Consider the following 11,652-nt stretch of genomic DNA (forward strand, 5'->3'; position numbering starts at 1 on the left):
CCTAGCAATGTTTTAAGGTGATTAAAGAGTGTACTACATGTATTTTTAATACAGGATTCAAATGATACTGTAGAATTAAAAAAAATGATGCCAAGGTTTCTCACCTGTGTTGAGGTAGAGACAACAAAACCAGGGATACAAACAGTAGTGTCACTAAGCCTCCTGACTGTTGTGGGAGAAGCAATTATGATGGCCTCAGATTTTTTATTATTTTGGCTCAGGAAGTTCTTCATCATTCAATCCCTCACATCGGTTAAACAATTCAGCAAGGCACTAGGTGGCACACTAAAGAGGTACCAGTTACGCCAATCAATTTTTTGAGCCGAGATAGTAAAAAACTATGGCACATTGTACTCAGCAGTCACTATAAAATCATGCCATTGCAGTACCACAATAAATAATTAATCAGGACCAGTACTAGTACTGATTTAAAGGAACAGTAACAGGTAAATGTTGGTATTTTTTCCCTGAGCTCCCCTACTGAGTGTAACTAAAGGTGGCAGTGGTGTGGTTCCAAAAGATACATAGTGTAGCTTCTGCAGTGCTGAGGCTTGAGTAGCAATGCCATATTATTGCCTTATTCTCCCAATTACAGGTCAGTTATGCATCACAATCATTTGGAAGCTGTAATTAAGGTACAATACCACCTGGTGATTCTTTAAAAGATGAATTAAGCAGCACAATACACAATACACACATGGGGCATACAGGGGCCCTCTATAGGTACTAGCAAGTTTGGCCACAGGTTAAATCATTTTCAGCCCTTCTGAAGACACAGTCTCTCTATTAACACACTTGTGTCCCATGTGGGATATAAAAATTACTGGGCTACCTACATATTACTGATATAGGCAGCAAACTGGGTCTTATACACACAAATACCCACACCCATGATCTCAGTTAGCCGATGTTAATCCAACTTGTAGTGCAGGGATAAAAAGGAGAAAGGCCCGTTAGATTAGAAAAGCCGTCTGTAGGTGTCAGTAAGTCTCCTCAACGTGCAGCTCTACCACAGAAGAGTCGAAGAATAAGCGGCTCATTTGATGTGAACACTAAAGTGGAGTGTTATGACTGCCAAGGTGAGAAATACGTTGTAAGAGAAATAATAGTTTAGTTACAGCGTTACTTTTTTACTAAATACCGGTATTTCTGATTTAAAAACAGTTGGTGGCTGATATAACTCCGATAGAAACTAAAATGGCACCCAAGTAAACGCTAGCTAGCCGCGTTAGCCTTTAATTTACTGCAGTTTTCTGGACACATTTTCTTATGAATTGTCACATCCATATTTTATTCTGTTTTAACGCACTTTAACGCATGACAGCTGTGTAAATATTGTTAAATCTGCTTTATTTTAAGCTGACAGCCAAGAAACAGTTGGAACAAAAAACGGTTGTTTGTACTTTTGCTTTTGAAAACACTTTAAAACTTAAAAACTGTGCCTTTTTAAAAAAAATCTTCAATCTTTTCTTCAGGTTGTAAAAGTAGTGGCTGTCCCAGTAGTCCTGGGCATTGCTTCGGTTCGGGTTTATGCTATGAATGAAGTGAAAACAGATGGTCTCCTCTCCCCTCAAGAGGTAAACAAGTCCAACTTCAGTCAATGTATATGTAGCTCATACAACAGGTGCAGGTGTGAATTTTGTGGTTCTACAGTTACATAATGTAGTCCATCTATTGCACGGCTTAATTTATTAGCCCTCTTTCACCATGTTCTTCGACTGTTTACACAGCAGGTGTTTATGTGGTGGATCATCACTGCAGTGGCACTGATATTGTGGGGTGTTGTTAGAAAATGACATAAGACACAGAGGAAAAGCCTTTGCTAAATATGAATTATACACAGGGGAAAAACACACTGGTGGGTTGAAGAGCAATCAAAATAGCTATTTTTAAATTGTAAAAACTGTGACTCCTGGGTCTCATCAACACCACTGTAAAGAAGTCCTACAATAGTCCCTGGAATTAATAATTTTACACCAAACCAATCTACGACTTTATTCAGTGAATAAATTCTGCATTTACATTGTGTACAAAATGTCCAAAACTCAGTGCAGTCAAATCCATAAAACTCCAGTCACGTTTGGTAAATGCAAACACTTTTGGGCACAGAAAAGCAACGTGACTTTCTTTCTCTACACAATATACTTAGTCAGACTTACAATTTTGAGGTCCACGTAGCTTACAAGTCTGGTTGTTCAATTATGTAGCTACCATTCAATTTGGTCTCACACAGCTTTGCATAGTTTTGACTATTCCTTGACTCAACACACCTGGTCCAAATCATCATGATCCGTCTCCTCATCAGTTGGATCAGGTGTGAATGGACAGGGACTAGTTGAAATCTTGCTTTGCTGTGGTTCACCAAAAGCAAACAAGGTTAAGAATGCTACTCAGCATCATGCATTTTTTGGGTTCCTTAAATTTCTTAGAGCAAGCATGCTGATCTAATGTCTGTTCTTATGAGTAAAATTATAAGTGATAAACATTCATGCATTATCTGTAACCGCTTATCCAATTCAGAGTCGCGGTGGGTCCAGAGCCTACCTGGAATCATTGGACGCAAGGCGGGAATACACCCTGGAGGGGGCGCCAGTCCTTCACAGGGCAACACAGACACACACACACACACACACACACACACACACACACACACACACAGACACTTTTTGAGTCGCCAATCCACCTACCAACGTGTTTTTGGACTGTGGGAGGAAACCGGAGCACCCGGAGGAAACCCACACAGACACGGGGAGAACACACCAACTCCTCACAGACAGTCACCCGGAACAGGAATCGAACCCACAACCTCCAGGTCCCTGGAGCTGTGTGACTGCGACACTACCTGCTGCGCCACCATGCCGCCCTATAAGTGATAAACAGACAAATCAACTTCTAGATCACCACTCCCAGTCTAAGATGTTTTATGAATATTTATTCAATATAATTTAATATTATTCAATATTTTAAACACTGCTTTGGCCATAAAAGGGCAAACATACTCTGAACAATCAATGGAGTAGGAACACCTACCTTGTATCTAAATCCACTGTCCATTTCATCAGCTCCACTGACTCTACAATTACAGACACCCTGCTGTTCGATGGTCAGGACCACAACAGAGCAGGTGTGATTTGGGTGGATCATTCTCAGTGCTGCAGCGACACCGATGTGTTGTTGGTGTGTTAGTGTGTTTTGTGGTGGTATGAGTGGATCAGACACAGCCGTGCTGCTTGAGTTTTTAAAGTTCTCAGTGTCACTGCAACAGTGAGAGTAGCCCACCAACCAAAAATGTCCAGCCAACAGCATCCTGTGGGAGGAGACGTGTCCACTTATGAAAGACAAGAGGACAACCAACACAAACAGTGTAGCAAGAGATGAGCTACTGTCTCTGACTTTACATAAACAAGGTGGACCGATGAGTTAGGTGCGATTAACAAAGTGGACACATTTTTTAAAAACTACTGTCTGATTCACCCATACAGCACACATTAACACATCACCACCAAGCCAATGTCACTGCAGCAGTGAACGATCCACTACCCAAATCATACCTGGTCTGTAGTGGACCGGTGAGGGTCTTGACCATTGAAGAGCAGGGTGAAATGGTGAGGGTGAAAAGGTCTGTATTTGTAGAACTACAAGTTGCTCCAGTATGGTCAGCTGATAAAATAGACAATGAGTGTAGATCCAAGGTGATGTTCTCTTAATCCAATGATCATACAGTGTATATAAAAGCTATTTTTGTTGTAGCATTGACTAATTTATTTTTTATTTATTTCAATTTAATGTATTTTTTTACAATTTTATCTGTTAGTTTGTTAGTTGATTTTGGCTGACACTCGTCTTCTAAATATGCTATATAAATAAATATGACTTGACTTAATAGAAGGCACTGGAAATATACTGTTCATCTGTTTCATAAGTCCAGACCTACATGGTATTTTTGAAAAAGTGGCCAAGGAATGTATAACTTTCAGTTAAAAGTTGGTCTACATTTACCTTTTTTTCATCTTTCCTCACAGCTTTCCATCTACTCAACCGAGCAACAAGAAAGGCTTCACTGTGTGGAGGAACAACCAGGTTCTCTGCAGAGTGGTCTTGGTAAAGTTAGAGGAAGTCTGCAGTCCTATGTGCAGAATATCAAAGTATGAATATTATGTTTTTTTAGCATTTTAGCCATGCAGTCATACATAATAAATCAAAACAAAACTCCTTAAAAATAGCATTCTGGATGCCAAATATATCTCATCTCTCTAATAAATTTTGCCTGACGGCAGAAACGATTTCTCAACCATAGTCAATAGCCAAATTTCTGTCCATCTGAAAAACCTTTAAATATATGAGAAATATTAAAAATGATGAGCAATTGTGCAATATTTAATTTATTAGCTCTGTATTTTATATTAAAAATGGGCGCTGACTAAACACATTGACAAACTAAATGCTCAAGCAGTGTTCATTAATCGGATGCAGGCGTTTTGCCGGTTTACAGTTGTTACAGTTTCTTCATCATTTCACTGGTACCTGGTATTTCTGCTGTGATAAAGGGGACATTTATACATCTTATAAAAGTTAATCACAACTTCCCTGTGGTTTTAGTACATTTCGGTGTCATATTTTGGTAAAAATACCACATGGATAAAACAAAACATTTTTAACCTGTTTAAACAGTCCTGTTCAGAACAACCTTTTTCAGAACCTGTAGGAAGCTTTTCCTTACATTCAAGTGCATATCCCAGCGGTGTTGTGCAAGGACCAGAAAAGTTGGTTCCACATTGTAGTCACATTGGCTTTATTTTATTTTTTCTCAGTTCTCATTTTTCCAATATTTATTCCAGACAATCATTTCTCAGCACTTATTTTTTGGCTTTGCTCGGTTTAACCTTGTCTTTGCATGTCACAAACTTGGACCAGCACTGTGATTGGACATTCTCAGATAGGTTCAGCTGTGTGATTGGTGAGTCTCTTGCAGGAGAGCTGAAGTGTCTACAATCTACGTAAGATGATGGGCAAAATTAGAAAAACGCATTTTATTCCATGCCCTCGGACTTATGCGGATCACAGCAAACTGATTGTGTTGTTTTATTTCACGGTTTGTGGGTTTGTACTAAATCGAGATCTACAAATTATAGTGCTAATGCACAATTAAAGCATATATATATATATATATATATATATAATGCCCTCTTTAAATAACCATGACTGCGTAAAAATGCAAACAATTTGTTAAATGACGGTTTTAGTTCTAATAAATACTTAAAACAAATGTTTCACAAAAATGTATGTTTTGCCCTTGTGATATTTGTGTGGCTTTTTGTTTATTCAGAGTGCTTTTACATCAACTAAATTAACAGCTGTGAACCTCTACCATGGTGGAGAAGGTGAGAGAGAAACAGATTAATTAAACTTGTGCTTATTACACTGAAACGTTTACATTTTACCTTTCTTCATTTGAAACAGTCTGTATTTGTTTACAGATATCTACCACTTCCTTAAAGATCCTCCTTCTGGATTTGTCCCCAGGGCTTCTCTGATCACTGTGTCTGGCCTAGCTGGTGTGATTCTAGCAAGGAAAGGTTAGTCACTATGCCCAAAACCACCTCAGCATGAGAAGTCATATTAAGAATCTTGTTTATTATTATTATAATCATACACAAGATAAGATGTAAAATACCCTATGTCAATCCATTAAAGCTTCACATAGGGCCCATCCCTTTCTCTTCCTACCGGCAGCCACATAATTTCTATTGTTCCAACCCTACAGCTACACGCTAATGTTGCTGTGGCTGTTTATGATCTGATCAGCAACCAGCTACCATTAACATCTACGGCAATGGTCGCCGACCAGTCGCTCGTGATCGACAGTTCGATCTCCAAGACCATGCAAGTCCATCGCAATAAATCATGGCTGCTTTAGTTAAAGCCACGGTCACACAGGGTTTGTGTCTGCGAATATTGACACACACATTCCCATCCCTGACCAATAGTGTCGCAGCTCTATTGCTGCAACCTTAGTGTACTTTCATAAGTACAGCCGCCTAAATAAAGGGTTGGACATTTAAATAGTCGGAAAGTATATCAGAAAATGCTCCCAACAGAAGTATAAGTAAGAGACATGCACAGCCTAAATCCCCTTATGAGGGTAAAGATAAGGTGATTTAAGGTAACTACATTAATAATACATTGTTTATAAATTTATAGTTTTTTTAAAATTTGTTTCAGCATGTTCAGTTTTGGAACGCTGAAGCAACAGTAAGCTAAGTTAGTATAATGCACAGGAGGAAAACACATTTGCCATGAAATACACGAGAGCGTAAACAATTGTGGGTCTGAGCGTGCACAGAGCTGCTGTTGGATAGTTATCAGTAGCACAACATGTCAGAACACCTGTATAGGCAGCCTCTTACAGGCAGCCTCAGGCACTAAGTACCATTACAGCCAATAGTCAGCTGTATATAATGAAGTAAGTACACAGTTTAATATTATGTTATTGGAGGCAATGGGGACCACAGCTTTGTTTTTTAAGTAGCCTAATAAGCCTGGCATTTACGCTGGTAGATCTTTCATTTGTTCAGATTTTAAAAGGTGATCTTATAAGTAAAAATGTTGGTGACCACTGATCTACAGTTACTCACTGTGCCCATCACATGAGTACCCAAACCACCCACTGCATCACTAGGCCTCCCTGGTGCCTAAGGCTGTACCTAGTCCCACTGGCACTGTTAATGCATGCTCAGTGCCAAAAGGGACATGTGATCTTTATGTGCTGTATCACCAACCAACACAATAGTCTTTGTTCTCCTTATCTACAACCACTGACTACACCTTTCAGCTGTTTCTGATAACTCCTTCACAGCTGTCCTTAGTTTCTGGCCCCTGATGCCAAACTGCACAAGCAGGGACCCCTCAGCCAACAAGTCCACATACTTCAGCTTCTTCCTTTTGAATGCTTCATCTACTGCATGGAGCTGTTAACTCTATGAAATACACTACCAGATAATAATTAATATTATTATTATTATACAAATATACTTGTACAAATCTGTTTTATAGACATTTAGTTAGAAAACATTTAATACAATACAATCATATGTATTAAATCAATCTATTTGATTATGTCATGTACACACGATTGACCTTTACCTTGCTCTGGGTTTTTGGGTTCAGGTTCACGTCTAAAAAGACTGGCACTTCCTTTGGGTTTGACCTCAGCTGGTTTTGCAGTGTGTTACCCTGTACAAACCATATCCATCCTGAAGGTGAAATACTAAAATTGTTTTTCTTTTATCTAACGATTTTAATGCCTTTTTAGTTGGTAACATTGTTCTTTTCATACAGGTGAGTGGAAAGAAGGTATATGCAGCCTCTCAGTGGACAGCTTCCACTGTGGCATCACTGTGGAAATCACTAGCAGCCATCCCATCCAGTTCAGAGGTACATGCACGAATTCATGTATTAACCATATGAATCTATGTTGGATAATAAAAACTGGCAAATAAAAATGTATGCTTATGGGTTTTTTTTGGGTACATTCTAATGATATGGCTAGCACTGATAACTAAGTCCCTGTTTACAACTGCCGTTAATATGCTTCCTGCAGGATTCAAAAATAATTGTCTAGCATATAATACATCTGTGAACAGGGTACAGTGTCTCGAGGAAGCATTGTAATCTAATCACACTTGCACACAGACAGAAAACATTCATCTAGTATTTATCTCTCTTATTTCTCTCACGATTATCTAAATATATATAAATTTTCAACCTGTATATACTTGTATAACTCTGTCTTATCCTGCCTGTGGGAGCACAGACTCCACCATGCACCTCGCCCAGCAGAACTAATGTGAAAAATCCTGTCACAATCGGTCACAGGAGACTCATTTATTTGCCAATCTTTTGTGATCTCATTACCTAAGACACATTAATGGCAGGTGTGAACGGGGCCTAACTGTTCTAATTACAGTAGAACAGAATGGGTGGGGTGGCTGATTAAGTTTCTGTCATCGTTTTATTGTTATTTATTTATTTATTTATTTGTTTTCTTCGTACCTTGTAATCTTGACTTAGCAGAAAAGACGGAAAAGGAAACCAAAGTTCACAGGAACTATTTCTGGAAAAACAATTATTTCATGTGCATTTTTCTGCAGATACATATTCCATGAAAACAAAATGTATTATTTTCTTCATGATCAATCCCTTCTTTCACCCTCAAGGAGGAGCAATCATCTGAAACTGTGGTCAAGGCTTCATCTGCTCAAACCAAGGCAACTGAAAAAAACGAAGCTGTACAAAAAGGAGAGTGTTCCCTAGAAGTTCCTCCCCCAGCTGAGTCCAGCTCAACTCACATTCATGAAACACAGTCACCCCACATCCCACTTTCAACCCCTGTCCTTGCCCAATACTCTGAGACAGAACACATTGTTCCTTTTGCAGAAGATGGACTCAAAGTGATGACTCATAAGGAAGAGACCTCTCCCCCATCTTCTAACAGAATTAATGAGAACAAGTCAGAGACAGTATCTCTGCCAAACTCAACAGATGTCAGAACTTCTACAGGTAACTGCTTTAGGCCACTTACCTACAATATAAAACCAAAATAATGCAACATAGCCTAAGAGGCTGAGAATTACTGATTGCAGTTAGATAATGTTGTTTGGCATACATTGAGAAAGAGTGATTGAAAGCTCTTAACTGTGTTTAAAAGCAGTGCCAAGCAATGTAGTTCAATAACAGCAGATTTAACAATTGAGGCCAAAATATTACACCTAGGCTAAAGGGTATGTGTGTGTGTGTATATATAATTAGTTTAAAATGTATTTGGTGGATGCCCTAAATAACTTAAAAATACTTACAAATAAACATATGCTAACATGAAAAGTGCTAAATGTTAATAATTACGTTTTAAATTCAGCTGTAGTTGCAGCATTAACTTTTTATGAATATCATAATTAATTTAAACAGTAAATAAAAATAAATAAATGAGAACATACATTTAAAAATGTTGCCTTAACATAGGATGAGTATTTTATAAACAATTAGAGTAAGCCAATTACAAACTAGTTTGTTACAAATAGATACGTTTTTGATGAATGATTTTTACTGCTGTTTATACTATTTCTTGACATTTTTTGCAATGTTTTCTCACATTGTTGCAGAGAAACAGCACCACGGAGCAGATCTGAAGCTGATGGACTTTGGTCAGTCTAACCCCGAGGACGCCGACCTTTATAGCACACGCAGCTGAAGAGGACAAGAAAATGACAACAGACATCGTTTCTGTGCCTGCTAAGGAAGTAATTTATTAAGATTCAGTGTTAATAATGGCTGAAGTAACAATCAGGAATTGAATGGTATTCTTTGTTGCAACAAATATTGTCATTTCTATTTAATAGAACAACATGCAGTTGAATTTTGGCAGGGTGAATTAATTATTCAAATTGTACTAAGTACTAAAGTTGATATTATTACACTTTTATATATTGCAGTGAACAAATCTATTCCAGATCACTGTTGATGAAAGCTGAGTGACATTTTCAAAGTTCAAAGGTACAAGTTATTTGTCTTTTAGTTGTTATGCCATTCAGTGTGCCAAAGCATTTGGTTTTGCCTTGTGGGTGGAATGCTTGATTTCTACAGTAGCATCCCTATACTTGTAAATAGAGTAAATAAAACAGAATACTATGACTTACTTTGTTTTTTGGGGGTTTATTTTGACAGTGTGAAGAAGTATAGTGTAAAGAACCACTGACTCTTCAAGACAAACTTTTATGATAGGAACAAGAATGTGTGACTTGTTAATTGCCTTAAACCGTGGTTTACCAAAACAAAAGAAATCAAGTGAGTACTTTGGAAAACCAGTGTCAGTTTACACAGTCCATTGCTGCATCAAGCAATTCAAACTGACTCTATTATGCAAGGAGAAACGGGTATATCGATTCCATGCAAAAAAACTGCAGCAATATCTTGTCCCAAGCTAATCTCAGATGGTCTAAAAGACTGGATAATATGATACAAATCTATGGTCATATGAGTCCATGTTTCAGCTTGTAATAACAGGAAAAAAAAGCCAGATAGGACATATAGGCCAGATAGATCTTACAGACTTTCATCAGTGAAAGTTTTAAAGCCAACATCTCTCATGATTTTGGGGTGCAGTAGTAGTAATTCAGGATTTTTGACATCTTTACCTGGGAAGTCCAGGGTTATATTTCAGTAATACAATGCCAGGCCTCATTTTTCATGTGATACAGAAGTATGCAAAAATATTTTTATTTTCCTCTGTTGTGCATTATCAAGAGTATTCACCCAAGGTGATGATTGAACCCAGGAACTGCTGTGTGGCAGCTACCTGCAGAACCACCTTGTTGCCTCTCTCCAAAAATTAACATTCATGCATTGTCTATAAGCGCTTGTCTAGTTCAGGGTCGCGGTGGGACCGGAGCCTACCCGGAATCACAGGGCGCAAGGCGCGAACACACCCTGGTCCTTCGCAGGGCAACACACACATTCACTCAAACACTAACACTTAGCGACACACTTAAGTCGCCAATCCACCTATCAACATGTTTGTTTTTTTGTTTTGTTTTTTTGGACAAAATAAATATATATTTATTTATTTATTTAGTCATTAATACAACGGTTCCTGAGTGATTTTAAGAAGCAATACATTCTTTTATAATTAAAAAGATTCAAATGCATTTATCAAAGTGTCTCGGATCTAGGAGGACAGTGACCGGTGGCAGTGAGGAATTAACTGTTTGGATTGGAATTTGACTAAATAGCCTGGGATCATGTTTTCATTGCCATCCCTAATGATGTGCTCCTCCACAAGTGACTCCCAACAGAGAAAAATAGTCCACTCAGATATCATCACTTCCCACATACTGTATATGTGTTGGAGTACGTACTCACATTTCTGAATGCTGCACTTCAGGATGGTACATGGCATCTAGCAGTTCAGCATTTTCAGCCCTGTTAGCCTCAAAAGCATTGGTTTTCTATTGTTTGGGGCAAAAATACAACAGCAATGTGATTATAATTGCACAGATGCTCATATTCTCCAATGACTTTCTCCAATGACTGTTCTTCATGTTATGGCATTATACCCATACCTACTATAGGTATAATTACAGTCCCCGACAAAAGTCTCCAGGTGACTGTCTGTGAGGAGTTCTCCCTGTATCCACGTGGGTTTCCTCCGGGTGCTCCGGTTTCCTCCCACAGTCCAAAAACACACGTTGGAGGGTGAATTGGCGACTCAAAAGTGTCTGTAGGTGTGAGTGAATGTGTGTGTGTGTGTGTGTGTTGCCCTGTGAAGGACTGGCGCCCCCTCCAGGGTGTATTCCCACCTTGCGGCCAATGATTCCAGGTAGGCTCTGGACCCACTGCGCCCCTAAACTGGATAAGCGCTTACAGATAATGAATGAATTAATGATTTTCATTTAATAGTTTAATATATTAATAATGTTGAATTATGAATAAACTTTATTTTGAATACACAAACATGCTACAAAAACATTAGAGCAAAGTCATGGTGCCTTGGAAAATACTAATTAATATCGTGTATGACTTCCATGAGCTTGGAGGACTGCATCCATATGCCCCGGCAATGACTCAGATAACTTACTGATGAAGTCATCTGGAATAGCA

At 38.5% G+C, this 11,652-nt stretch overlaps 1 protein-coding gene across 1 annotated transcript; it reads left to right on the forward strand.

The window, feature by feature from the left end:
- The first annotated feature begins 973 nt into the window (after positions 1-973).
- apool (apolipoprotein O-like) lies at positions 974-9,682 on the forward strand. Its single transcript, XM_066649013.1, has 9 exons — positions 974-1,079; positions 1,476-1,577; positions 4,023-4,145; positions 5,327-5,381; positions 5,478-5,576; positions 7,168-7,259; positions 7,339-7,434; positions 8,217-8,559; positions 9,159-9,682. The coding sequence occupies exons 1-9, from the start codon at positions 1,068-1,070 to the stop codon at positions 9,245-9,247; spliced, it is 1,011 nt and encodes a 336-aa protein (XP_066505110.1). The 5' UTR covers positions 974-1,067; the 3' UTR covers positions 9,248-9,682.
- Positions 9,683-11,652: the final 1,970 nt, after the last annotated feature.

Source organism: Hoplias malabaricus, chromosome 17, assembly GCF_029633855.1.
Source record: "Hoplias malabaricus isolate fHopMal1 chromosome 17, fHopMal1.hap1, whole genome shotgun sequence".
In the NCBI taxonomy this organism is placed as follows: domain Eukaryota; kingdom Metazoa; phylum Chordata; class Actinopteri; order Characiformes; family Erythrinidae; genus Hoplias; species Hoplias malabaricus.